This window comes from Corvus hawaiiensis, chromosome 14, assembly GCF_020740725.1.
Source record: "Corvus hawaiiensis isolate bCorHaw1 chromosome 14, bCorHaw1.pri.cur, whole genome shotgun sequence".
NCBI classification, from domain to species: Eukaryota; Metazoa; Chordata; class Aves; order Passeriformes; family Corvidae; genus Corvus; species Corvus hawaiiensis.
Genome location: NC_063226.1, coordinates 14,387,007 through 14,414,313, shown reverse-complemented (window position 1 = coordinate 14,414,313; position 27,307 = coordinate 14,387,007). Strand labels below are relative to the sequence as shown.

The 27,307-nt window shown below is 47.7% G+C and overlaps 2 protein-coding genes across 5 annotated transcripts in view; both read left to right on the top strand.

Annotated features, from left to right (window-relative positions):
• Window positions 1-10,858, top strand: part of LOC125333203 (synaptotagmin-like protein 1) — a 36,841-nt gene extending 25,983 nt beyond the window's left edge. For 3 of the 4 annotated variants that reach the window (XM_048318962.1, XM_048318960.1, XM_048318961.1), the window contains exons 9-17: window positions 642-733; window positions 1,209-1,310; window positions 3,155-3,324; window positions 3,495-3,597; window positions 4,229-4,390; window positions 5,135-5,213; window positions 5,780-5,879; window positions 6,123-6,328; window positions 7,421-10,858. In XM_048318962.1, the coding sequence (XP_048174919.1) occupies window positions 642-733; window positions 1,209-1,310; window positions 3,155-3,324; window positions 3,495-3,597; window positions 4,229-4,390; window positions 5,135-5,213; window positions 5,780-5,879; window positions 6,123-6,328; window positions 7,421-7,566 (1,160 nt within the window). In that variant the 3' untranslated portion in view covers window positions 7,567-10,858. Of the gene's footprint in view, window positions 1-641; window positions 734-1,208; window positions 1,311-3,154; window positions 3,325-3,494; window positions 3,598-4,228; window positions 4,391-5,134; window positions 5,214-5,779; window positions 5,880-6,122; window positions 6,329-7,420 lie in introns of those variants that run through there. The other variant, XM_048318963.1, reaches the window with a different exon arrangement.
• Window positions 10,859-18,172: 7,314 nt separating this feature from the next.
• Window positions 18,173-26,198, top strand: RAB39B (RAB39B, member RAS oncogene family). The gene is made up of 2 exons (XM_048318580.1): window positions 18,173-18,447; window positions 22,605-26,198. Exons 1-2 carry the CDS (start codon window positions 18,233-18,235, stop codon window positions 23,029-23,031), a joined length of 642 nt encoding a protein of 213 aa, XP_048174537.1. The 5' UTR covers window positions 18,173-18,232; the 3' UTR covers window positions 23,032-26,198.
• The last annotated feature ends 1,109 nt before the right edge of the window (window positions 26,199-27,307 follow it).

Below are 27,307 nucleotides of genomic sequence, written 5' to 3'. Positions count from 1 at the left end.
TCAAAACAAATTCTTCTGGGATGGAGAAAGTAATCTTCAAGAGAGTTAGTGGGAGAAGGTAAATATACAAAAAATAGGTTTTAGTTAAACATTTAAGCAGTCTGGTAACCATCTTTCTATTGATAGGAAGGTTTCTGACCTTCTTTTAGATAGTGTGGTTATTGTACACCTCTGTGTCTATCAGAGTATTTAAGAAGTGTATGCAATGGTGAAATTGTGGGGCTAAATATTTTTAGTGCTGTTTTTTACAGGGCAGTGTGCTGTGAGATAAAAATGTGGACATGATTGGTTTCTTTGACAAGGAGGTAGATTTGCGTGGTTTTAGTGTAAGTTAGTCTACATAAAGCAGGCAACATCGACGTCCTTGTGCTGATAAGGGCATTAGATGAGCCACTAGAGGGAGTTCCACACTCCCACACAGTGAATTAAAACACACCGAAAATAGCTCTAGGATGTTAATTAGCAGTTTTTGTCTTGGGAAGGATCAGCTTCAATGACAGGTGACACAGACAGGGCAAGTAGGTAGTACCCCAGTGCCTCCCACAAGCTTTTCATCCTTCCTTGTGCCCTTAAACTAAAGTGTGATTTATAATTGCTTGATTCTGACAAGCTATCTTGATGCCTTTTTTTTGTACCTGCAGCATACAATAAACCTCATTTGATACCACATCAATTTCTTGAACCTGAAAGAGTCAAAGAGCTGAGCAGATCCTCTCCTGTCCTGTTGTCTGAGGTGGGTTGATGCCAGAAGTGGCTGAAATAGTATTCACAGCATCCCCTGAATGGCAGTTGGTTTCATGAGAATGTCTCTCCTGGACACCAGCAGTACTTGCTTTAGAACATGAATAAATGAGAAAAGCTCATTTTGTCATGAATAAATGAGAAAAGCCTTAAGAGAAAAGCCCCCAGTAACCCAGAGCAGCTGTTCCATCCTGGAGGAGTTTAAGTGTTTTGCTGTGTCTCAAACAATGCTGTTCTGTGCCCTTTCCCAGAGCCCAGGCGGGGCATGCAGCTCTGTTTGGAAGCAGTTAATGATGACGTTCAGTGCTGCTTGGAGGGGATGCCCTGGGGAGGCTCTCTGCACTCTCCTCCACTCTCCTAACCTGATCTCTGCTTAATGGGACTCTGCTGAGCAATTGGTTTTTCTCTCTAGTGTTGCAAAGTGCTCATTCGGCAGAGCTTAAAGATGCTTCTTATTTTCTGAGCAGACTGAATCAGACACAGCTTCAGAAATCAGCTTCCAGTTTAACAGGCACAAGAAGACACCCAGCATTGGCAGCCACTCGTCTGACATGGCTTCTGTCTCCTCGGTAGGTACCAAGCGCCAGCGGCTCCCGGACAGGGCTCCTGCGTTGGATGCAGTGACGCTGCATTTCAGCTGATGCTGATGGTGTGGCCTCCAGGGTATCCTGCTGCTTTCTGCAGGGTACATTACTAACAGAACAGGGGTGGTTAATTACTCACTCGGGCTAATGGAGTGAATCCAGGTACCATCTCAAAATAGAGACCCATCGAGTCGTCGCTGGTCAAACTCCCCGTAAGCGACAGTCCCCTCTGCCAGGTGTGGATGCTCTGAATCCTGGCGGTGCAGGAGGTGGGGGAGGGGGTTTCTAGGTGGGAAAATGAGGCACACAGCTATTAAAGGACATGTTTGTGGTTCAGAACTGCAGATGGGTGCCCTCTGCAAGCTCATCCTTTATCAGCAGATAAGAGGGAACTCAGAGCTGGACAGCAAAGGCATGTTTTGGAGCTTCAGCTTCTGAGGAAAACTGAAAAAAGCCAAATGTGTTTAGTTGAACATTTTTAAAAGATTCCTTAGAGACAGTATTTGGGGAGGGAGCTACTTAAAAATGCTTGTATTTGCTGTGTTACTGTTATGGGTTTCTCCAAGGAGTATATTTGAGATTTAAAGAATATATGTGAAGCAAAGCTGGTAGGGAAAGGTCATGAATGTAGATAAATATGTTAAAAACTTTGGGGCATATGAGTTCTTCTCCTAATTTGGAGCATCTGGGAGCTGAAAATGAGTCCAGGTCATGCAGGTGTTCTTGAAAATCTCGTTCAAGATTCTCTGCTGGAGTGAGTATCCTGATGGGATGGTAAATGCAGCTCCAAGGTCTGACAGGAGATGTTTAGCAGGTTTTTGGAGGTTATAATAAAATTCAGAACCAAAGTAAGTAGGGAAAGACAGAGAAGAATTGGGTTAATTACTAGGAAAGTTTTTTGATAAATGTTCATGACTGTACCACAGAAAAGTGCCACGAGGGTTAATGATTTGCTTTGTAAACAGCATTGGCTTTTATGATATCCCGTCAGGAGTCATGAGTGCAATAGAAAATTACCTCATCTTTCTGTAGCTGAGCTTTGCTTGTGCTTCATTACTTTCCACCAGTGAAAGACAAAGACTTGAAAAAAGAAGCCAAAGTTGTCTGGGCAAAATGCAGTTTGTTCTGGGAGAGCAAGTGACTCTGGGTGCCTAGCTCCAGATTTGTATCTGGAGAAACCTCATGTTCCTGTGCCTTTGGGGCAAGCATGGGCTGTCTCTGGTGGAGCAGTGGCTCTTCAGGACAGGGTTGTATCTGTTTGGTACTGCTCCATGCACATTGTGAGTAAGCAACAAGAAAGGAATAGTTCTTCCTACATTTCTAGTCTGATAGGGTTCTTATTAGCCTGTTTTTAAATGGATTGACAATTGTGTGACTGTATCTACCTGAAATAACAAGTTCATATAAGATAGTTCAAGTTCTCTCAATATCTTTCTTTCTTAGTGATAAGATTGGGTGAGGATATCAGTTTTTGTACTGTAAGCATACAGAAGAGACTTGTGTTGTCCCCCCAGTAATATTTAAGTCCATTTCCCAAAGTTTTGGGATTTAGGAGTGAAAAAACTTCTGAATTTCTTGAGCATTCAGTGCTTCTAAGTCCTGGTCTAGGATAGCACATCCTTGTGAGACCCTTATTTGGGTTCCCCAGCCCTGGCTTGTGTGAGAGCAGCCACAGCTGTGAACCATCTCTGTGTCAACATCACACTGCACAAAGATGGGAATGCCAGATTTTTTCTCTGGGAATGCGTTTCTCAGACTATTGTCTTTGTCCAGAACCGAGTCAGACTGTGCCTGTTTCAGTGGCACTGACCTTGCTCTTCCCCCGGCAGGTGAGTGGCAGTGTGCTCAGTGTCTACAGCGGCGATTTTGGGAGTGTGGATGCCCAAGGAACCGTGGAATTTGCTCTAGACTATGACGAGAAGAACCGGGAGTTCCAGGTCCACGTGTCCCAGTGCAAGGACTTGGCTGTAGTGGATGAGAAGAAAGGCAGATCTGACCCGTGAGTGATGTTCTGGTGCCTTGTGACTTCTCCATTGCTGCATTGTGTGTTCTGGAGAATTTTTATTTTCTTTAAATGTCATGGTTTCTTCCTTCCTTCCTGTGTGCCTGCTAATTAGAGAGCTTGGCGATGTGGGGCAATATCCAACTGGAGTTTGTTTCCTTTTCTAGGTATGTTAAAACTTACCTGCTCCCAGACAAAGCTAGGATGGGTAAGAGGAAAACATCAGTGAAGAAGAGGACAGTGAATCCCATTTACAATGAGGTGTTACGGGTAAGAACAAACCACGCTCTAAAAACCTCTGTTGTAGTAGGCACCTCTATCAGATCCCGCCTTCTTGCCCAGATTTTTTGCCTGGCTCCTGCCAACACTGCACTGCTCTTCCCTGGGGTTTGAGAGGCCTGGGATGTTAACGTTCCTCTGCACCCATCTGTGTGGCACCCGAGATTCGTGATTTCCCTGCAAAACTACACAGATCTTTGGATGCAATAGGGACCTGCAGCCAGAGCAAGGGCTGTTTGTCCTTCCCTTCCCTGGCATGCAGTCACAAGGCATAGGACTAGTAAGAAGGGTCTGCATTATGTGATCATACTCATCAAAGCATAGAGGATTATTTAACAATGCCCAGGCCTGTGTTAATAATTCTTAAAAGAATATTGGTTTTGCCCTGTGATGAATGGAATGCCAGGTTTCCCTGTGCTCAGCAGAAAAGCTTTGTCAGGGTAGTAGCATTGCTACAGGACAAAAAAAGAGGTGTTCAGACTGAAGCCAGTCCATTGGTAGTGCATGTGTGGGGTGAGTTTGAGTGTCTCAGAGCTTATTCAAGCTTTTGAGTAGTTTATTTCTGTTTGTGAAAGAAACAGAAGAAAAATTTGAACAACCTGACTTCTCTTTCTTCCTCTAGTATAAAATAGAGAAAATGGTATTGCTGATCCAAAAATTAAATCTCTCTGTTTGGCACAATGATCCATTGGGACGTAACAGTTTTTTGGGAGAGATTGAAATTGACTTGGCCAGCTGGGACTGGAGCAACAGGAAACTCAACTGGTACCCACTGAAGCCCCGGGTAAGTGTGTCTCAGCTGCAGTCCTGCTTTCTAGCCCAGCCCTGAAGCCTTGAGGGTGGCAAAAGTCCTTCCTGACTCCTTTAAGGTCTTTGAGTGTGGTGGAGCAGAACAACCTGAACTGTACTAGGGAGCAACCCCTGGAACCTTAGTGCAGTTTAGTGCTTGGAACAATGGCCTTCTCGGGTCTGTTTTGGTGACTGATCTGTAGGGACACTTTCATAAATGCAACCTGACACTAATCACAGCAACTCTGACATGACTTTGCCATTCTCTCCACTCACATGAGGACCATCCGTCAAAAACAGACAGCAGAGTACTAGGTGAAGCAGCTGACATGCCTTGAGAGGTAAATACCCAGGTGCCACTGTTTGTAAAGTCTGTACAGCTTCCTGCATGCTTCTGGATTCACAGGTCTGATTTGAGATCTCTTTTAAGCAAATAGAGGACATTAATCTTTCAGAACCAATAGAGGACATTAATCTTTCAGAACCAAGATGCTTAATTATATCCAGCTGGACATGTCTGGAAGGGCAGCCTTATACTCTGGATCCTCAGGCTTTTGGTTCTGAGAGACTGAGTTTGAGAACAAACCCACAGAGAAAGGAGCTGCCCTAAGAACGGGCTGCTCCAGCCATGGAAAATCAGAGTTTGTCCATTTGTGCTCCTCCACGGAAGTGAAAAGCTGTTTGCCTTGCTGTGTTTCACAATCCTTCGTTTAGTCAGTCATAACTCTTTCTGTTTCAGAGCCTTTCTGCTGTTAATGGTGTGGATCATCGAGGAGTGATGAGTTTGTCCATTAAGTATGTGCCCCCTGGAAGCCTAGGTAAATGTGGTTTATGCATTAAGGACTACTGCCCATGTGCAAACACACACCTTGCAATGCCTCATCTGCTTAGGGGCTGCTTGAAGAGCAATCTCATTAGAGCAAGATCTTAGGCATCAGCACAAAGGCACAACCAGCAGTGTTTGACAGCACTGTTTGCAGCCTACATCTGTTTTTCACATCTGGGTTTACTGGGAAAGTGTTGGGGAGAGAGGAGGGGCTCAACAACTTCCAACTCATCAGCTATTATGAGCATGTGGGCACTGTAGGGTGCTGTGATGTGGTAGGAGCAGCACAGAACCCATGTTACTGTGGGGCAGACACGAGGTTGGGTTGGCTCAGCAGTTCCTTCTCTTTTCCTGTCTGATGCAGCACTGGCAGGTTGTGTCAGGAGCCTCTGCAGCTGCAGGAGTGACAGGGCTGGCTGCAGTGCTGAGACCTGCAGGGAGGGGCAGTGAGCACAGAGGAGCCATGAGGGTCCCACAGGTCCCTGCAGAGCAGGCCTGTCATTTTGGGAGCTATGGCTCTGAGTGGCACGACAGCTTTTCTCATCTCCTAAATGGCAGGGCCCAAGAATCCTCCCTCTGGCGAAGTTCACATTTGGGTCAAAGATGTCAAGGACCTGCTGCAGTTGCGTCCATCTGGAGTTGACTCCTTTGTGAAGTGGTGAGTGCATGAGCACAGTGCTGCTCCTGCTCTGTGCCCACACAAAGGGCTGTGTTTCCTTCCCTGTTCTCAGGCTCACCAAGCTGTGCCTCCATACTGGAAAGCCTTTGTGTTGCACTGGGAGAACTGTAGGGGAGAATTGCCCTTGTTATTCACCTGTGGCCAAACTAGGAAAATCCTTGCTGTGATAAAGCTCTTGGTCAATGTTCAATGCTTCATACTGTGTTTTTTCTCCTCTCAAAGCTATGTGCTGCCAGACACCAGTAAGAAGAGCTACCAAAAGACCCGAGTCATAAAGAGAGACACAAACCCTGTTTTCAATCACACCATTGTGTATGATGGCTTTCATACTGAGGATCTGAAGGATGCATGTGTTGAACTCACTGTGTGGGATCATGAAAAGCTTACCAACCATTTCCTTGGAGGAATCAGGCTGGGCCTTGGGACGGGTGAGTATTTTCCTTTATATTAACTCAATACTGTTACCATGGTGCTGAGCCACAAGGTAAAGTGGGAAGTTACAGAGTATTTTCCTGTTGGGGAGATAGCAGGAATGGGGTTTCTCAGTAACTGGTACCTGCACTATGTCCTGGAGGGATGGCCCTGGTACCATGTTAACAACCCTCTGTTCCCACATTTTCTGCCAACATCACATCTGAGGTCTGGCAAAACTCAAGAATCTCCTTGGGTCCCTCAGAGAGTTTTCCTGCTGTTACAGGAAAACAGGCTGCATGACAAACCAACCTTAGGTTGGTGCTCCTCCCAGGGAAGAGTGCTCAGGGATGGACTGGAATGTCACACGGGACAGCACCACCTGGTGACTGTCCAGCCTTGAAGTGCTCTCTGAGAGATCTCAGTGTTGCAGTCAAGGATAAGTGTTCTTTGGGGGACAAGGCTCATGGTAGCTTGCAGGTGCACCTGTGGCTATTGGATTTGCCTGTGCATTCTCTGTTTTCAACCCCTAACGTCACCAGGAGGGTTGGGAGCTCTCCAGAGGGAAGGGGCAAGAACTATAAGATATAAAAATACCAAACCCAAGATTAGCTGTGATCTAAATTTAGACTTTTTTAATCTCATTGACAAGTGATTGGCACCTGAAAATTTGGTTGAATTGAAATTGATGTACACACTTTTCTGCTATGGTATGTTTGATTCCTATAGAAATGAAACGAGAATTTTGAGAACAAGAGAATTTACTCTACCTTGTCCACAAGAAAATCTTTTAAGGGGAAAACCAAACCTTTAAGACCTTCTTTACCATTCAAAATGATGCAGAAAGGGCTTGAGCCCAATATTGCTTTCCTTGGCAGGTTGTGTTTAGGGTTCTTGCATTTTATGGCTTTTGCATTGACTTCATTCTGAACTCTGGTGTTGAATGGGCATTGGCAGAAGAACAGGAGGTGCTCAGGGTGCAACTTGCTGAGGGGGAGTCAGCAGCTTTTATGTTAAGACACTGCCTGCAGCAGTTACATCCAATTGAGTATTTTTGCACAGGGTGGGAACTCTTTGTGTAGCTCTCCAAGTTTTCTCATTCTTTTCAGGTTTGAGCTATGGCATCTCTGTGGACTGGATGGATTCCACACAGGAGGAGGTGGCCTTTTGGCAGGAGATGATGCTGGCTGCCAATGAATGGATCGAGGGATTGCTACCACTGCGCTCACTGGCAGGGAGGAAAAAACTGAAATAACCCATCGTTGGTGCCATAGAAATGCCCAGTGTTCATTAGAATTGGGAAACTTCCTGCACCAGGGAGAAAGAGACCATCCACAGGGCTGCAAGTGTCAGGGTGATAAGGCAATTAATGGGCATCACCTTGGAGGTGTTCATGTTAAATACTAATCCACTGACGGAGGACATGGAAGATGCCAAACTGATGCTATACGTGATTCTGACCAAGAAGAAACTTAATTTGCCTTTTTGTTTAATCATTTATGTATTCAGTATATTTGAATTCCATTAAGCTCTGGGAGCATTAGCAGAAGGAAAAGGAGATACGGATACTTTTATTTTTTTACTGTTTCTTGTGCCATTTTTTTCCTCGCAGAGATGCAGTTGTACTGAAGCAGCAGCGTGGTATTATTCATACTCCCTGCAAGGGGTACACTTTGTACTTGATGTACAATTGCTCCAAGTCACCAGCACAGTTTGAGAACGGGAGCTTTGCATTTGTCACTGGTGATAACACCTCTTTAACATGAGGAAAACTGAGTTCCAAGGTGCATATAAAGAAAGAGAGGACTATTTGCAGCACAAAATGAAGCAACCTGAGGAGGATGGCAATGAGGAATTCAGTATATTAATTTCTTTCTGCTTTAATCTGAAAGAGTGCAAGGATGGTCTTACAGCTAGTGGGATTTTGCAAGCAGGGGCTGTTTTCCTGGCTTTCCCGCAGGCTTCCTCAGTGACCTCAGGCAAGTTTCTTTGTGAGAGTTTGAGTGCAATATAAACTAAAGTGTTTGCCCAAATGTGAAATATGGTTACATTGCTAATGTGCCTAATCACACCTCTGCAATGCCTTGTGTGCAACACATTTCAGTATGAACTAATGAGGTAGGGGACGTTCACACGTTAGCCTGGCACCATGGGTCAGGGATGAAAGGTGAAAACCACGCTGGAACACAGAAGATACTGGGAGCTGCTGGGAGAGGTGAGTAGGGAGTGAGTGAATGTGAAGGGAGTGCAGAGCTGCAGTTTCCTGGGGGCCTCCTACCTCTGCCTCCCCTGCTGCCCCTCTAGTGTCCCTTTCACCTGATGCCTGTTAGTGAGTTGTCTGTGCCTGGAATTTCCCTTTTGCCAGTAGCTTGCAAAAAACCTTTGCATCTGGCACATTGACTGTGGTGGAGTGGTGAATACATTTTGAATTGCAGCTTTGTAATTTCTATTTTGGATGTACATATTGTGATTAAATAGAATGTTTTTCTTTAGTCATCAATTTGTCTTCTTGTACCTATTTTTATCATGCTCTAAATAACAAAAAAGCAAGCAAAAGAGGTGTTAAATTTTGTTGTGTCATAATGAAGTGGTTTTGCCAAAGGGCAAGTGAAATGTCATGAAGAAATATTTTTTATAACTATCCCAATTTAGATTTTGGCTCTCTGATTATTCTGATATTCTTCTTTAATGAATTGATTTTATTTAACTCAAGCCTAGTGAATTTTCAGCTTAGCAAAGATGGTTGTAAATAAATTAATGGGAAAATGTACACTTGGAGTAACAAGACTTTTTCTTTAAATGGAAACATTTGGGAGATAATCAGCAGCTTTCATGGGAAAAAATAAAGAATTAAAGTGGTTCTGCAGTTGGAAAAAGACAATGCTTGGAAATGTACCAGACATGGTAATAAAAGCACTAAGAGAGAGTCCATAGAGCAACAGATTTAAGCAGTGACTGTCTAATGAAGGAGCTGATACATCTGTAACATGTCAGCCCAAAAATACTTTGAATGCGCTCCAGCCTGACATGTTTTGTTCACCAAGATTTGGTCATTTATTACCTTTGTGGGATAAAATAACAATACTGGGCCTAAGTTGAGAGTATTAAAAATATTATCTTTAGCTTAGGTGCTGAACATGTGAGTATTTATACATTTGTATAACTTACCTACTCCTCCTCCTACTGGGTGAGGAGCCCTGGTCATAGGGTGGTGGGTGGTGGCTTGTGGCAGTGAAGTTGCCCATGGGAGTGCTTCTTTCTTCCTGGGTGCTTCCCTGTCCGCAGGGATTGGGATATTCCTGGGGGCAGAATTTCTGCTGTGGCTGGGAAAGTGGTTGGTAACACCAGGGGCTCTGCCTCAGACAGGTCCAGGTCTCTTCCCGGTGGGTTCAGCTGATTCCTCTCCGTCATGAAAGTGGAGTTAACCCACCTCCTCCTCCTCATGCAGCATTAGTACATGGCAATGTTGCCAAAAGTGCTGTTTGCATCAATGGAGCTGGAAATGGTTCTGTTGGTGGTTCAGAAAATTAACATCTTTTTCATTTGTGGTGCCAGTAAGGGGAGAAAAAGGGGGTCAGTGGGCCAGTTCATCCCAGCAGAGTTACTTTTATGAACGTGGCACGGGACTTTGTGAGACTATTCTTGTATTCAGATTCCACTGAGGATTTTTTGTTAATCTTTTGCTGGCTTGTTTGTTTAAATTAAGCCCTGATTAACTTAAGAAGCTTTCTTTGGCATTTAATAGTTTATCAAAGTAAAAGATTACACTGCCAAACCACACACACTTGTGTCCCACAGCTGATTCTGAGGCAGTAAAATTTGCTATTCTCTCTGTGTTTCACTTACTGCACAGAAAGCACTTTATCATAAAATGATTTAAGGCACATTTATTGCCAGTGTCCTGTGGAGGAGCAGAGGATCTTGTGGGTATAAGGTTAGTGGCCTGTTTGCATGTGGTTTATGATGCTGACATTTGTTGTCAGCTGAACCTAACTGAGACTCTGGCCTGTAGGTGTGTGCTGATGGCAACAAGAGTGGGGTTGTAACTGTCTGATTTATAAAACTTTTTATTGGAACTCTTCCAGGATTAAAAAAAAAAAAAAGGAGAAAAAGCAAAATTCTAGAAAGTATTTCTGCCTCCTCAGGCAAATATAATGTGTGGCCATCAAAATTATTCATGTCAGAAAGTATTCGTATCAGGTATCAGAAGCTAATGAAAATAGTTTAGAAGCTAACTAAAGAAGAGAAAGAAAGAATTGTTGAACCTTGAATGAGTGCCTCAGTGGAGATGGAAAGAAGTGGCTGAATTAATTATCCATTACTAAGTATTTGCCTAGCTTTATCCTTCATCAAGATGGGGAAAAAAATTGAAGTACTGTAGAGATTTGGAGATTAAAAAAAACGCTGGCTAAATAAACCCTTGTAATAATGTGATCTGTTGAAATTTTAAAATGCTGTATTTTTGCAGGCTTGTTAAGTTGAAAAATGTATCAAATAGGCTGGTGCTTCAAAAACTGAATAAATACATTTCTGGGCCTGATAACTAAGCATGAGCATATTCAGCACCTGGTTTGATTATTTGTTTTAGTTGTCTGGTTTGTACTTAAAGATTTTTCATGGCTCAATCCTTTTTCTTTTCTGCCTCCTTACTTTGTACCCCTCAGGTGTTAGAGGGGATGCCTGGGAGCAGATGTCACTGAGCACTGTCACAGAGGTTGCCAGCAGAAACTGGGAAGCTCACTGTGAAGCCCCATGCAAGATCAGTGCTTGCACAGATGTGCATGGGACGTGTTCCTGGAGCTCCCAGCAACATTGCTGCTGCACGAGATCCACTGACCACTAGAGAGCCCTTGAAACAGAAATCCCTCCCATGGGGTCAGCCAGGAGCAGCCACTGCTTCCCAGGGGGCTGCATTTTTTGGGAGGTTCCTGGTAGTGGTGGCTCTGCCACAAGGAACAGCTCTGCCAGGGGGAAGTTTGTGGGGCTGCAGGAGGGCTCAGGTGTTTAGGGACAGCAGGACCAGCTCCTGGCCTGTCCGGAGCAGGAGATGGCTGATTTGGAGCAATGAGGTTTGAGCAACAGTGGGCAACTCCAGAGTGGCCATTCCCACTTTTGGGGTGTTTGCCACCTTCACCCACGCTTCTGAACATGTTGGCTGGTTGGAAGGTGCAAAAATTGAGCATCAGTCTCCAGAAGGCCCATGGAGAAATTACTATAAATGGTTTATATGAGATTTTCTTCTGAGAGAGGGATGGGAATGATGGCGAGCTGGATATATCTCCTTCAGGAGCCCTACAGGAGACTGGCAGCCCCAAACCAACCTCCTTTTCATTTTGCATTAATTTCCCATTCACTCAGCTTAAATACCTCATCTCAGATAGTAAAGTCTGAATGAAGGGTGAAGCTGTCAGCAGGCAGCAGCATCCTAGAAGGAGTGGAAAAACACAAACAGGAGCAGGAGCTGAGCTTGCTAGGTTTGCTGGTCTCACCAGGTTCATGCTCAAGAGCTCCAGTAAATATTCCTGCTGGAAAGGGGCTGATGTTACTTGCCCTGCAAGTGACCTGAAATATGTGCTCGCTTAAGCAGGCAGATACTTGCTTTTTAAAATGTTGTAAAATCATATTATGGTTGAACTTGTCTCTGGGCTGTGGCAATTCAGCCTCTGTTGTGGACCCAAACTAGCTAAACCAGCCCTGCTTTAGGTTCCTGTAGGAGGAAAGGAAGGAATCCTGTGCATGAAGGCATTTCTCTGGATTAGTTTTCCCTTTTTTCCAGGACTGCCATCAGGGTTTAGTGAATTACTTGGCATCCTGTATATTAAAAATGGAAACTATACAACACCACAGAGCCACAAGTCCTACCCCCTGCAGCACCTTAAAGACCCCACAACTAATCCTCAACAGGCCTGGCAGTTTCTGATGAAAAGGCACGTGTTCAGCAGTGCTGGCAGAGCGACTGCAGTGTTTGGCCTTTTCTCTACAGACCAGCCTGTGCTGCTGCTAAACTGGAGATGCTACCAGCAGGAACAGAAATCAGATTTCATGTATCTAACAACCCATAATACCATTATAGTAGTTGTTAAAAATCCAAAGTAGCTCTTGAGCTGTAAGCAAGCAGTCTGAGCTTTGGACTCAGAGGGGAAGCCAGGGAGCTGTTTTCTGGCAGTGTAAGTAGCTCAGACACCCACTTTATAGCAAGAAAAATCACAATAACCTCTTTCCCTTCCCTCCTCTCTCTCTCCCACTCACCATTACTAATTTATCCTGATCGTAATGGCTTCTATTTGCTCTAAGCAGATCCCGTTCCCTTCCTGGGAAGAACAGCTACAAGGACATAATATTCCCAGTGGAGGATCTGTGCTAGGATTCAGGCAGAGTCGGCCAGATACAATGATCTCTAGATGGGAGGCCCCCTTTTCAATCAGCCAGCCCAAGACCATTTTAATGTGATCGTAATCTGAAATAAGACACCAGGAGCTGCATCTGGAGTGAGCCCTCCCGTGGTAATGAGCTGATGTTTAATTTATTGTCACAGGGAAACGTCTTGAAAATGTTTTATGTCTCTTCAAAATGCCCAGCTGACTTGCTTGTATATGCCTGCTTTTAGGGCTGGAGGCTGTGTCATGGGTGCTAAGTGGCACCAGAGGGTGGCTCTGCCACTTGCAGGGATGCAGGGACAACCTCATCCTCTGTACACATCTACCCATGTGGGTCACACTGGATGAGAGTTTCATTTTCCCTGGTCGTTCCGGCTGCAGAGCAAATGCTAACGCTGCTCTGGAGCACTGATACTGATTCAAGAGGGTTCTCTGGTTATTTCTGAAGTTTCTCTGCATTTGTGTCTCTCTCACATTCTCCCATTGTCATGGATCCTGGCTGGCTTTGCAGCCCTGTCTCTGTGCCGTTGTTAAGCTCCTTGTGAGGAGGCAGAGCCTCCTGCTCAGGAGATGGGGCAACTGAAGCTGTCTGAAGTCGGGCAGCTACTCTGTGCTGGGCCCTTTGTTCCTCTGCGGCCAAGGGAGAGACAAGTGGTGGTGGAGGACGGTTCCTCCCATCAAGCTGAGTGGGATAAATAGCTCTCAAGATGTTCCTGCCTCTCTCAGCTGCGTACAGATGGATCCTGGGCACCTAGTGTGAGAGAGCCATTTAGGTAATGGGTTCCTATATTGATGGGGGTCCATTAATGGGACAGCCAGCATCACTCAGCCAGGACTCTCTTTATCAAGCCCGTGTCTGCTTTACTCTTTTTGTTTTGATTCCAGGGTGACAGTGGGGAACCAGTGGCAGCTCTGCAGGATGCCACCCCTGGAGCCCCAGCCAGCATGCCTGGAGCTGCCTTGGTGGGCAGGGCTCACTCCCTTATGCACTAGAAGCATTTTGCCGACAGGGGCGTGTTTGGGGAGGGAGAACAGACAAGTTTCCTGGGGACAGGGGCTGCCAGTCTGCCAGAGAACTCCACCTCTACAAAAGGCAATTTAGCCCAGCCAAAAGCCAAGGTGGAACAGAAGCTACACCGTGTGCCTCCTGGCATTCAGCCGTCTGCTCTCCCCTCTTGCTACTGCTCCTGGAGGCTCTAAGGCTGTCACCTCGTCACAAAGCCCTAAATTATGCTCCCAGTGCCTGCTGTCAGCTGGGCTGTCAGTTCCAGAGCACTGTGTGGTGCCCTTGACTTTACGCTTGTCTGCACCACCCTGACTAACTGTGGGCATCGTATAAATAATAAACACTAATTCGCCTTAATACCTTCCCTCGGTGCTGGGTTTTACAGCAACACAGTCAGGCATAGGTCATGGGTGCAATCACATCCCTGTCAACAGTGTAATCTGTCTCCATGTCACATCTGGACAGGCCTAATTTAACAGGGATGTTTTTTAGAACTAGCTAATAAATTGAGTGCTCCATGTGGTTACCCAGCCCTCCCATCACCCTGGTGTGTGGCCCATGACTGTTTTCAGTGACTGGTCTCTGGCCTGTTTGGTCATGGAGGGACTCAGGGCTCTGCTTGGGTGCAGTTTATCTCTGCAACAACCAGCAGCTCCACTGTGAGTGTGGCTGGGATATAATACCTGCAAGGGCCAGGGATGACAGCATGTGGATGTGGGTGCTCCAGTTCACAGAGTGTTGTGATCACTGCACGTCCCAGGCTGGGGCACAGACATGGGCTGCCTCACAGAGCTCCCATGCAGCCAGACCCGCAGCGAGGGATTGTGGCTGATTGATTGTTTTTTGTATCCTTGGAAACTGAAAGGGCATTAAAATTGCATGGTGTGTGCAGTGCTGATGCATTCTGCTCCTTGTAGTGCAGCTTTGGGCTTGGAGATGGCTTCAGCCTCCAGCCGAGGGCTGTAAAGGGCACTGGTACAGGAGAAAAGTTAAGCTACTACTGACCACCAAACTATTTAGAGGGAATCCAACCAAGGCCAGGTTGGATAGGCCTTTGAGCAAGTTGGTTTAGTGGAAGGTGGCCCTGCACATGGCAGGGGTTTGGAACTGGATGAACTTTAATGTCCCTTCCAACCCAAACCATTCTATGACTCTGTGAAGTACCTCTGTGAATTGCAGTGCTGAGGTCTAGGAGGGTATCTGGCTCTGAGACATCCCTGACCATGGCTCAGTACCTTCTCTGTTTTGTTTCTCACAGCAGAGCTCCTGCCCAAGAGGAGTTGCCTGCCTTGAGACCATTCCACCCCAGCCATAGGGACTGTTGAGGCTGGGGCCAGGCCCCAACGAGGAGCTCCTGCCACTTGGAGCATGCATAGCAATCACCACCCACCAGCCTGAGGAACAGGGCTTGCAAAAAGCTCAAGTATCTGCTAAGGGCTTCATCCTCTAACACTAAAAGGGAATGAATATAATCCCTCTGGGATAGAGACTACAGGGAGCACAGGGAAGCATGGGAGTCGTTCTCCAGCCTTTGCCTCATTTTGTCTCAGCTTTTATGCCTTAAAATAAATTTACTAAATAAGAAACACTTGCTCCAGTGGCTGATGTGTGGATGTTTGTCACCTAGTGCAAGGTGTGCACAAAGCCCTTGGGTAGGGCTGTCACCCATGTGTCACCCATGTGTCACCCTACACAGGGTGTAAGGCAGTGCTGCCAACAGAGGAGCTCTCCTTGGCTTCCCAACACAGTGCTGGCTGCTGGATTGGACCCTGTTTATGGAGTCCCACAGGTGCTGCCAGCAGGTGGGAGACCTCTGGGACCAGCCATGCCCTCACCTGTGCTCAGGTGGCTCTCAGGCAGCTCCCCAGCACTACCAGCTCTGAGGGGAAAGGAGCTTCTCTGGAATCATCCCCAGGCCCATGGGAAGGAGTGCTGAAGGGTTGTCCCCAGTCCGGGGCTACCATCAGCCCACAGGGGCTGCTCCCAGTGCTGCCATCAGTGCACACACTCCCACAGTGTCTCACCAGCACCTGCCATCCTGTCCTCAGCCAACAAACCTCCTTTTGCATCGAATCTGGGTTACTATCTCTCAGACACCAGATTTTCCATTTTCTAAAACGGTACCAGAACAAAGGCTCTCCCAGGATCTCATTTGCTCCTACTTTCTCACTTGCTGCTAATTAATACCGTGGCTTCCTAGTCACGCAGCCAGTGTTCATCTTTATGCATGTGCTCAGAGAGGATGAACATAGTATCTGCATCACGGGGTCCTGCAGGTTGATTTGCTGGGGAAGACAGGTCCCTGATGCTCCAGGAATTCCTCTAGCTATGACAGGATCTGCTGGGCACCTTGGTGGTCTCCTCAGCTCTGCACAGCCCTGCAAGTCAAGGTGCTCTGGCTGCTCCCTGTCAAAGCTCACTCTGATGGCAGGAAATGTCCACCGTCACTGCCTTGAGCTGCTCCTGGAGATGCTGCTGGTGGGTGACTTGCAGGGTGTTACTGAGTGCCCTGTGCCTGCTTGGGCACAGTCACACCTGTGGAAGACAGGGAATGTGTGTGAGTGCATGGGGAGGAGAGAAAAACAGTGAAGAGAAACCACAATTGGTTGTGGGCTTCAACTAATGGGCATCGAGTACTCAGAAATCATTCAGTAAAGTGCACCAGATCCTCACAAAGCCTCACTGGCAATGAGTCACTGGTTAATGTACCACTAACTTGGATTTATAGGTTTAATATTTTTCTGTTGCTCTGTTGCTGTTGCTGTGTAGATTGCTTCATCCATTTTCTTTCCTGTCCTGAGGTACGTTAAAATAGGATCTTTTGGGGTCGTTATTTTTTAATAAATAGATTATATTTCAAAGAATATTGAAAAAGTTCCTTGCCATTTATTCCTCAAGACTGGAAATGGTCCCTCTAATGTCCTAGTCCAATTTACAAGGTGGCTAACTGTCTCATGCCTATATAAATGTCCTTTTTCTGAGGACCTAATGAATGTAACAGCCACTGTCAATGCATTTATTTCAATAGTGGTCATGCGGGAAGAGCGTTTAATGAAACCATCTTTATTTTAAAAAAACCCACCAACACATTCATACATTTTTTAAAAGTGTCAATATTCCTCCTTTTTTTTTTATGTCTGACTGAATACAGACATTTTACTCACTGTTTTTAATAATATACATGTCAATTTTCCCTTCCAGAGATTAAAAGTCTACTCTGGCAAGAGTTTTAAAAGTAGGTACTCAAACTTTGCCATATCGCACGGAGCCAGGGGAGAGTGGCTGTGTGCTGCCGTGGCAGTGACAGTCCCTGTTTGGGACAGGCTGGGCAGAACTGGGACTGACAGTCCGAGGTGTCTGTACTAGCACTGCTGGATGTTCACGGCCACTCGAACCCCTGAACATGGCACTTCACCCTGCGGAGCCTGGAACCCACTCGAGCAAAGTGGATTTAAGACTTGTGGTATTTAAGTTGCTGGGTATTGAATGTCTGTAATTATTAATTTTTGAGACTGTACACACATCATATATACACACACACCACATATATATATGTATATACATATATATGTGTGTGTATATATATATATATATACACACATAGGTATGTGTGAGCGTGTGTATTTGGTGGGTTCCGTGAGTAAGACACCTTCCTGTTACCATTGTCTCTTTCCAGACAGGCTGGTGCGGTGCAGGTGACCCTGGGGCGGTGCGGAGCCTCTCCAGAAGTGTCAGGAGCGCTTGCCTGCTCCGGTAGATTTCAATGGGAACGAAGCCCCCGACGCAGTAGTGAGGAGCCTGAATCTCTCCCGAAATGCGACTCGGGTTTAAAACACAGAAAGGTGTTGCGCACCCTGCTCGACCCCCCTTTACCTTGGCGAAACACAGGCTCAGCACAGCTCCCTCCGGCCCCGGGGCTCCCCTCGGCCGCTGGGGATCCCTTCAGTCCCAGGGATCCCTCCAGCCCCCAGTCCGCTCGGCCCGGGCTCCCCGGCTGCCCCCGCCGCCCCGCACGGTCCCGCCCCGCCCCGCCCCGCCCGGCTCCCGCACCGCCGCGTTCCGGGGCTGGCGGCTCCTCCCGGCAGTGCGGTACCGCGCGGCCGCCATTGCATCACCGGCACCGCGCCGGCCGCGCCTGCACCCCGCACCCCGCATCCCGCACCTCGCATCCCGTATCCCGCACCCCGCATCCCGTATCCCGCATCCCGGCACCGGCTCCGGCGGGGAGCGGTGGGGCGAGCGCGGGCTCCGCGGCAGCGGGGGAGCGACTCGCGGCCGGGCCCCAGCGCCGGTTCGGCGGCTCCGGGGCCGCGCCGGCAGCGTCGCCCGCCCGCCCGGCCCCGCGTTCGACGCAGTGCTGAGGCGGCGGGGGCCCGGCGGGATGCGCCGGTGGTGACGGGGCAGCGGCAGCCGCGCAGGGCCAGCGCCGCCCGCCATGGGCCCCGCCTGAGCGGCGCGGCCGCGGCCGCCCCCGGGCCCGCGGGCCGGGCATGGGCGGCGCGGCGGCGGGCGGGCGCTGAGGGGCCGGCGGCAGCAGGATGGAGGCGATCTGGCTGTACCAGTTCCGCCTGATCGTCATCGGCGACTCCACCGTGGGCAAGTCCTGCCTCATCCGCCGCTTCACCGAGGGTCGCTTCGCCCAGATCTCCGACCCCACCGTGGGCGTGGATTTCTTCTCCAGGCTGGTGGAGATCGAGCCTGGCAAGAGGATCAAGCTGCAGATCTGGGACACGGCCGGGCAGGAGCGGTTCCGGTGAGACCCGCGGCGCGGGGCCGGGGGCTGCGGGCCGGGCCCCAGCTTGGGCGGGGGGCGCGCGGCCGGGTGAGGCGTGTGGAAATGAGACAAAGAAGAGTCAAATTGGAACCTGTTGTGGTCCCCCCCCCCCCGTTTCGTGTGTCCCTGGGATCCGTGTCCACCCCAAACGGCGGCGTGCAGGTGTGCGGGATGTGCAGGTGTGGGTGTCGAGGAGCGGCCCCGCTGCCGCTGGGGCGGGAGACGAGGCCCGAGGCAGCGCTGGGTCCGCGTTTTACCAGCCAGGAGGTGTCCGTGCATCGGCGGATGCAGCTGGCAGGGAAAGCCTGCTCCCCCCGGTGCGGAGGCAGTGACCAGGATGTTTCACAACCGAACACTTACGCTGAGGCTCGCGAAATGCAGTGGAATATGTGTTTTGGTGCTCTGCTGCGACAGCAGAGCCCAGCTCTCCGTAGGACAGAGAAAGGTCGGGACAAACCCTTGGCTGTGGCTGTGCAGGGATGACAGGTGCTTTCTGGAGAGTGCCACGCCGAGCGCTGCATGGGCACAGACAATTTGGGACCTTAAGCAACAGTAACCAAGTCTCGATGAAGGAAAATAAAGGCAGCATGTGGGACCGTGCCAAGTTTCCCACAGGACTGTATGGGGAAAACAGCAGCCCTGGTTAGAGCAGGCTCTGCCCCAGTGAAAGAGGGGCTCAGACCTGCTGCTCAGACAATGCTCATTTAGAAGGGGGGTGAGTGTACCCGCAGCTCCTGGCCTCCTGTTTGCTTGTATTTTTCATATGTCTTTAACCCTCAATCCACTCTTCCATCCTGCTCCCTCTGGGATCACTTCCTGTGTTCCACATCTGTGTGCAGCATCACAGAGCTTCTACTTCTGTGTTGTAATGAGTCACCTGAGGAATGTTTTGGTTTCATTCAGTAGATTAAAACTCCCCTACCCCCACCCCTCTCACCACCTTCCCTCACATCTGTGGCACTGGCATCTGGCCCAGGATGTGCAGTAGTTGGTCCTTATCCGCTGACAGGTTTTTCCTCTGCTACCTTGAAGCCTTGCAGGCGAGGAGCTGGCGCTTTATTCTGCTGAGAGAGGAGGTGCTTTAGCTTGCAGTTGCATCAGCTTCCAGCTTTGGCTCTCTGACTGAGGTCTGTAGAAAACACACCTGAGTGCTGTTCTCTGTTCTTGCCTTTGCTGTGAAGAGCAAGAGCTGTAGGACGGATTCAGTTTCCTTTCTTTTACACGTTAGGAAGTTCGGGGCCCTGGAGGCTGCTTGCCCTCGGTGCTGAGGGCTGACCTAGCCCGGCACTCGGGTTGTCAGCATGATGAGCAGGCGACCTTCAGCACAAGGGCAGCTGCACTGCTGCGGTGGGCAGCAGCCTGCAAAGGCATGAAGAGTGCAAGGGGCAGGAATGGTCAGTGACATTACAAAAAACCCATTGTGCAACTTTGAAATGCCCTTGCCAAAGTGCAGACTTGAATTCCAAATGTGAAAAGGTAGAGGGAAATGAACAGACTCAGGGGCCTTTATGGTGCACTCTGAAATGTGAAAAAAAAAGGTAAAATGTCTGGTTTGTGTTTATCCCTTTCGAATCACTCTTAGCCCTGTGGTGAATTGTGCCCCATGAAGACAACTCTTGGGCTCCTCCTACAAGGTATGTTTCTTGACCAGAGACAAGAATTAGCTGTTACTGGAATAAGCCAAAGCCCCTTGTACTTGTCATAGGCAAGAAGCACAATTGAGTAGGTGCCCTCCAGAAACCTTAAGCTTTGTAATTTGTCAAGCACAGGGAATTTCTTAAGAGGGAAAGCCATAAAAATGAGCTTCCCTTTTTCAGAATTCTCTGATTTGAGCATTTCTGATCTGCTTTGCGTAGTTTAACAGCTGCCCCACGAGGACAAAACCGCTGTAGTTATTTTGAAAACACCTTGGCATTCTCTGAGCAGCAGCTGTGTTACATTTTTGCTCTTCCTCACCCCCTGTTGTGAGCTCTTTCACTCTCCGTAAATTAGTAGCAATTTCTGTGCAGTCAAGGCTTAAATTACCATTAAGCATGTGCCACTCTATTTTGCCAGACCAGGCTCCAAAACACGCTGCCTGGGGCAGTGTTGAGGCTGCTTTGGAGCTGTAGAAGAGTATGGTCCAATTCTTCCCAGATCCAGCAGGTTTTGCCCATCCCTGGTTGCTCAGATACTGCTATTTCCTTGTCTGAAACGTGATGTTGTGTAATGCTAGCAAAAGCAAAAGCCTGTGCAGCCCTCGCTCCCTGGAACTGTGTCCCACCACCTACAGAAGAGCTGTTTCCTTCCAGCCAGCAGCTCTCCCTTGGCTGAGAGGGAAATACTCAAACAAACAGGCACAGAGCCTGGGTGCAGGAGTCCCCACCGTGGGTACAGAGCAGGGGACAGTTCCCAGACAGAGACGTTGCCTTTGTGTTAAAACTTGGCCAAAATAGGTTCAAGTCCCTGTACTGCTCTGCATCAGTGTGTGAGCATGGCAGGAGGAGGGAAGGTAAAAATCTCAGAAGGGAATTGGAGAGGGATGTGAAGCATGAAGGCAATATACTTTGCTTCCTGCAGATCAGTGAGGAAAATAGTTGTGGAAAAGGCTTTAAGAAAAGGCACTGAGACCTTCACCTAGTTTTACCTTGAAGCAGCGTTCAGCTTAGATCCCCTCATGTCTTTCAGAAGTACCTGAGGCATTGTTGTTGCTGGCAGGAGGAGCCAGGGCTGATGGCATGGAACACAAGGGAGAAGCAGAAATATCTGTGACAGTGTGGGGGTGAATTCAAAGTGCCAATATCTGTTTGCAGCTGGCCAGATGGCAAAAGGCAGATCTAATTCCTTCAGTGCCAAATGTCCAGAGTGACTATTGTCCCTTCGCCAAACAATTGGAGAGGAGAAATGATCCAAACACAGCCAACTATGTTTTTTTCCCTGCTTCTGGCTTTCTTCAGTTTCGTCTGTGAATTTTCACCCATCACTGTGTGTCTGTTGGTAAAACAATTATTGAAAACTCTGGTTCCTCCTTTCTTGGGGCAATTTTGACAGATACACACACTACAGGACCAAACAGCACCTAACAACAGTCTTGCATTGCCAAAAAAAGACTTGTCCTAAGGTAAAAATGCAGCAGTGCTTATATTACTCCAGCAAGAAAAGTTCAGGCTTGAGTGTGAATTCCTCCAGGGACTGAAATCGATCATTGCTTCTGGATTTAGAGCGAATCCGTGACTTGCAGAAACACCACTGTTAATCAGCTTCTTGGTTTTCCCTTATGTAGTAGTCACTGAACTGTAGCTCTCCTCAGCCTCATGGCCTCAGCTTTGCTCCATCACCTCATTTGCTGATTTCCTGTGCTGCTTCTGGCTGCCTTGGGCTGGCCTGGCTCAGACGAGCTGTGGGAGATGTGCTCTGTTTCCCAGCCTGCAGTTCTGGGGTCTTTTTGGTGACTGTTTAATGTTGTCAGTATTTGGCAGGAATGCGACCAGTGCTACTGCAGATTGTCCTTGGAAGCTCTTGTATCATTTTGCTGTTTCTCAGGAGGTCAGATGGGCTGCTCCTGTCAGTGCCACTAACAGTAACAGTGTCCTGTCACTGCAATGTGACTTTAATCCAGTGGCGTAGTGGGAGAAGGTGTAGGTGTAGGGTGGATGTCCCTATGCCAAGGCCCTGGGTATATAGAGTGGAGCTACAACCCCATGGTCAACCTTCCAAATCTCTGACCTCCTGCTTTTGTGTGTCTGTCAGAGAGCGGGTGTTTGGTTTCAATTGAATCCTTTGATTTGTCACAGTGCTTCTAAACCAGTGGGTTAGATGAAGTGTCCACAGAACTGACATGATGGGGGGTGGGATTCAACAGCCAGGGGCATACAGAAATCCATGAGAGAAAAAAGTGGTGGGGGGGGATTTTGAACAGAGCCAGAATGAATCAGTGGGGCAGTTACCCAAGCATGAAATCGTTAAGCCAAGGTAAGTTTTCCTTTTGAATGAAAAGCTCTACAGAGCACAAGCTAAAAGCCCTAAGACATTGCCTGAATGGCCTTCTCTTGCCTTATGTTCTGCAGGGTAGACAGGGTGGTGGTAATGCTGCTTTCTTAAAGGTCATATGTTCAGACAGCTGTAACTTAACCCTGTTGTGGCTCCTTGGCTTGCAGGTCCATCACCAGAGCCTACTACAGGAACTCGGTTGGAGGACTCCTCCTCTTTGACATTACAAACCGCAGGTCTTTCCAGAACGTCCACGAGTGGCTGGAGGAGACCAAGGTGCATGTCCAGCCGTACCAGATCGTCTTTGTTCTGGTAGGTCACAAGTGTGACCTTGACACACAGCGGCAAGTGACCAGGCACGAGGCGGAGAAACTGGCTGCTGCCTATGGTATGAAGTACATTGAGACCTCAGCTCGAGATGCCATTAACGTGGAGAAGGCCTTCACTGATCTGACTCGTGATATATACGAGCTGGTGAAAAGGGGGGACATTTCCATCCAGGAGGGATGGGAAGGGGTAAAGAGTGGGTTTGTCCCAAATGTAGTGCACTCCTCAGAAGAAGTGGTGAAATCAGATAGGCGGTGCTTGTGCTGAGCTCCTCTAGTGAGGCGAGTGGTGATGAACTCTACTAACCAAATGTACTTTACTAAGTGAACTCAGTGTGACAGAAGGGAGAGCAACACTCCCGTTGTGAACAGCCTCCCACATTGTTTTGGACACCAGAACAGACCCTGGAAAGAAATGTTCTGTTCCAAATAACCTTTCAGAACTGGGGGCTACAAACCTGAAGGAGAGTGAGTGAGGGTGCATGTGGATGTTGTAAGGAGACAGGAAGCAGAAATGAGGGGCTGCACAACACAGGAGAGAGTATACAGAGCTGAATGGGCTGGTACATGCCAGGCTACTGTACATGTCCTCTTTTAAGTAAATCCATAGCTCCCTGCAGGCTTTTGGAGCCACAGGATGGACACTCAGTTGTATGACAAATGGGCAGACAAAAAGAAGGCAGGAGGACATCTTGGTTTGTGTCAGCCATTTCTTTCCAGGAAGGTCTAAAGGCAGCACAGGTACCATTTCCTCCTAAGGTCAGTTCCACAGGAGAAGTTTACTGACATGGTATGCACACTTCTGAGTTTTCTTTCTTATGTTCTTGAACCTAGTTTGATAGCAAAGAATATTTTGTGCGATTTAAAGAGGAAAACAGTAGTTATTTGATTGGTAATTAAAGATTAAATTATCCCTCCCTTAACAGTGCTTCTCTTGCTGTGCTGAACCAGGACTCTAAGTGGCAACTCTTGCTGCAGTAGGGATTATTCAATGCAATTTTTACTCATTTACTGCCTGGGTGAGTACCTTGAAAGTACCCAAAGTTCAGGGCTTTCCAGTAGAATTAAGTGATCAAGATCATAAAGAGAGAACCATGTCCTCAGGTGTTATGTCTTAAGGCTGGGGTGTTGCAGCCAGGTGGGACACACCAGCATTTCTGTCTCAGTAACAGAGCTGTGCTGACCTTACCAGCCAGGTCACAAGGAGGAATGGAAAGGAGGGAGGAAAAAAAGAAACCCGACAAAATAAAAAACTTGAAAAGCTTAACTCAGGTGCATCAGACATCCTAAAAGGTGAGATTTGCTCTTAAAGAAGTTAAATAGCATTGGAAGCAACAGTGTCCATTGGTACTTTCTGCTGTTAAAGTGTCATTTCTGTCTTGGCCTCTGTGGCAGAGAACTGGCCCTGGGAAGGTGGGACACACAGCAGGAGTGTCTGAGCAGGTGGAAAGGAAAGCCTCAAGACACACTCAAGGGTAAAATTTGTTTTCCTCCGTGTTTTAGTTTGACAAAAGAGGATCCATCTCAGGTTGGCCGTCATGGGATGGCAGCCGTGTCACAAAAGCTGTATGTAGGTGGATGTTTTTGGGAATGCCATTCACCACTTAGAAGCTTTGCTTCTGCCAAGTTTTAACCCAAGCTTTTGAAGTGCAATGGGGTGACTGCGCTCCTGTAGCCAATTAGGGAAGTTCAGACTATTAAAAGCAAACAAACAAAACTATAGTGACTTTTTTTACTTGTGTTTGAAAGCTTTATACACCAAACTGCAATGGGCAGGAGGAGGGGATTAGGTAAAAGCCACAGGAAGCATCTAGTGTTTATTTTAGGCCTCTGAGTATAGAAAAAGAAAATATTTGTTTCAGCTTTTTAATCTGCCCTGTCTACAGAAATACGGGTCTTGATTGCTGTTGAGTTCAGACTGTTTCTCCTTCTGGAAACTTCTCACAGTTTGCAGCAGTACATGGGCAGGTCTGTATTAAGAAGAAAACCTGTGGTTTCCATGTTTCCATATTTCCATATTTCCATATTTTCCATATTGAAGCTGTAAAAAAAGCTCAAACCCACAGCAAACCCAACTGAACAACCCAAACCCTGAACACTTGTTTTCAGTGTTCTAGGAACAATTCCAGTTCCTGGGGTCTGCAGGGGAGCAGCAGCACTGCACCTGCTGGGAGGGCAAAGGGAGCAAACGCCAGGAAGGGCAGTGGCAGCGGCCTGGCGCTCCTCACTGCGCTTCTCTCTGCTTGAATAGGCCGTGAATGTATCCAACACCTCCTGCTACAGGCCGGTGGTTGAGTTGAGTGCCCTAAAGATCAAAAAAAAAAAAAAGTATCCCCTTTACAAAATCTGTTTCTGGTGAGTGCAGGTGGGTGCAGGGAGCACCCCAGGAGCTGCCAGGGCAGAGCACGGGGTTTGCTCAGAGCAGCTCAGTCAGTTGCGTTTCACAAAGGCCCAACAGACAGTACCAAAGGGTCAGTTTCTTTGTTCCCTGGATGGAAAGTCCACCAAGCAGCTGCTTCAGCTTTTCAGAGGCCAGCTGGACACAAGGTGTGTCTTGGGGTGTCTGGCTGAGGATAGCAGCAGCCCCAAGGGCAGAGCCAGTGTGACATGAGGGACAGTGAGGAGTCGGATCAGGAGCTGGATCAAACATTTTAGCAATAGTCAAATACTCTAATTCCCTGTGTGAGAACCTGGCCAGAGGGGGAAGATCACTTTTCATGAGACAGACAATATTTTATTTAATGGGTTTTGGACATTCCCCTTTACTGCTCCCAAGGAGAAATTCCAGAAAGCCTAAGCCAGTAAGTGCATTCAGGCCTTCAGAGTAAATCTTCAATTTAAATACAGAAGTGTTGTAATTCTAAAGAGGAACAGTACAGAAGAAAATGTACACAGTCTTAACTACTTAGAGTTAATAAATTGTTATATTAAATGATAGAGCAATCATTATCTACATCTTTTTCTAATTCCTTGCATTTTCTAGACAGCTTATTAAAATATAGGAAATGTAGATTCACCTGTACAAAATTTGGAATGTTTTTTCTAAGATGAACTTATAGGATATGCTAAGAATTCTTTTCTAACAACTGGTTTTAATGCTTTGACTTAGAGGGACTTTGAGAAACCAGAAGGTGATACCTCTCACAGGCTAAAGGTCAGGAGCTCTTATACTCTAGGACAAAAAGAGAAAAAAAAAAGCAAAAGCTAACTTTCTGTGGTCTTTACCACATGTTAAAAACAATCTGCATGTTAGACTGAACTTGCTCAGAACCTCCAGAATAAAAGCGTACTATACACTGTCCTCGCTTTGTTATGCACTGTAACGAAATGTGAAAATAACGCTGTATTTAGCTGTCTGTATGTGACTGAAAATATGCTTGTATTTAGCAAAATGGTTACTACGTGATAATGTGAAATTCAAAACTTGTAAAGAAACTTTGGTGGCTTTTTTTTTTCCTTTCCCCCTGCCCATTCTCTCTGAGCGTGTTCCCTGCTCCCTGTCCCCGCTCTGTACTCCTGGCCAGGGCTGGATCCACCATTCCCAGACACTGCCTCACAACCACTGGACACCCTTCCCTGCAGAGTCTGCCTCACTCTGCAGAACCTGCCCTCTGCCTTTCTGAGAAAAACCAGACCAACTACTCTGAGACAGAACCACCCCCTGCTCCCAGCAGCTGCAGCCACCGCAGCCTTGGCCCCTCCAGGAGGCCTCTGCAGGGCTGGTGGCATGGCAGCTGCAACAGCAAAGGGCAGAGCAGACCTAGGCAAGGATTAGTCATTGAGCTCATCTGTGAGTTTTGGGGTTTTTTACTTAGATCAAACACACTAATACCACACCCTGAGTTGTGATGGCCACAGCCATCTCCCATCCCCCAGGAGCCAAACACCTTTGAACACAGGAGCCATTTCAGCTCCAAGGCTGTCACCCTGTCCCCCCTGACACACAGCAGCAGGTTCCTGGCAGTGGCACACGGCGCTGATTTTGCTCGGTTCTGCTTTTGCTGTGCAAAAATGCTTAACTGGTCGTTTCGTTGTGCACAACAAAGGCAGGCAATTGCTGCCTTAGGACCAGCTGGGGGTGGCGGCGGGAGGGAGCAGAGCCTGTTGGGATCTCATTAATCCAAACTGAAAACTGTAAGAGAAATCAGGATGTGTTTGCAGCTGCCTTTCCATCACTGCTGATGCTAGGAAAAGAAAATGGAAAGCAGCAGCCTGCAGCCTGACCAGCCACAAGTCCCACTGCTGTAGCAGAAACCTGCTGGAGAATACATTAGAGCTCCACATTGCTCTGCCGCAGCCACAGCCACTGAAATGAACAGCATTGCCCTGGGGAAGGAAGGGATGAGGCCAGGCTCTTTTTGGTGACCAGTGCTGAGGGTTTACCTTCTCTCTGCCCTTCCCTGCAGCTCACTCTTTGGCAGACACAGTGCTGGTAAAACACTTGCTTTCAGTCACTAATTCAGATGTGCTGACTCACACTCCCCCTTTCATTCAGGATCCAGCAGCCACACTTTTCACGTCTGCTGCTTCAGTGGAATTTTTCA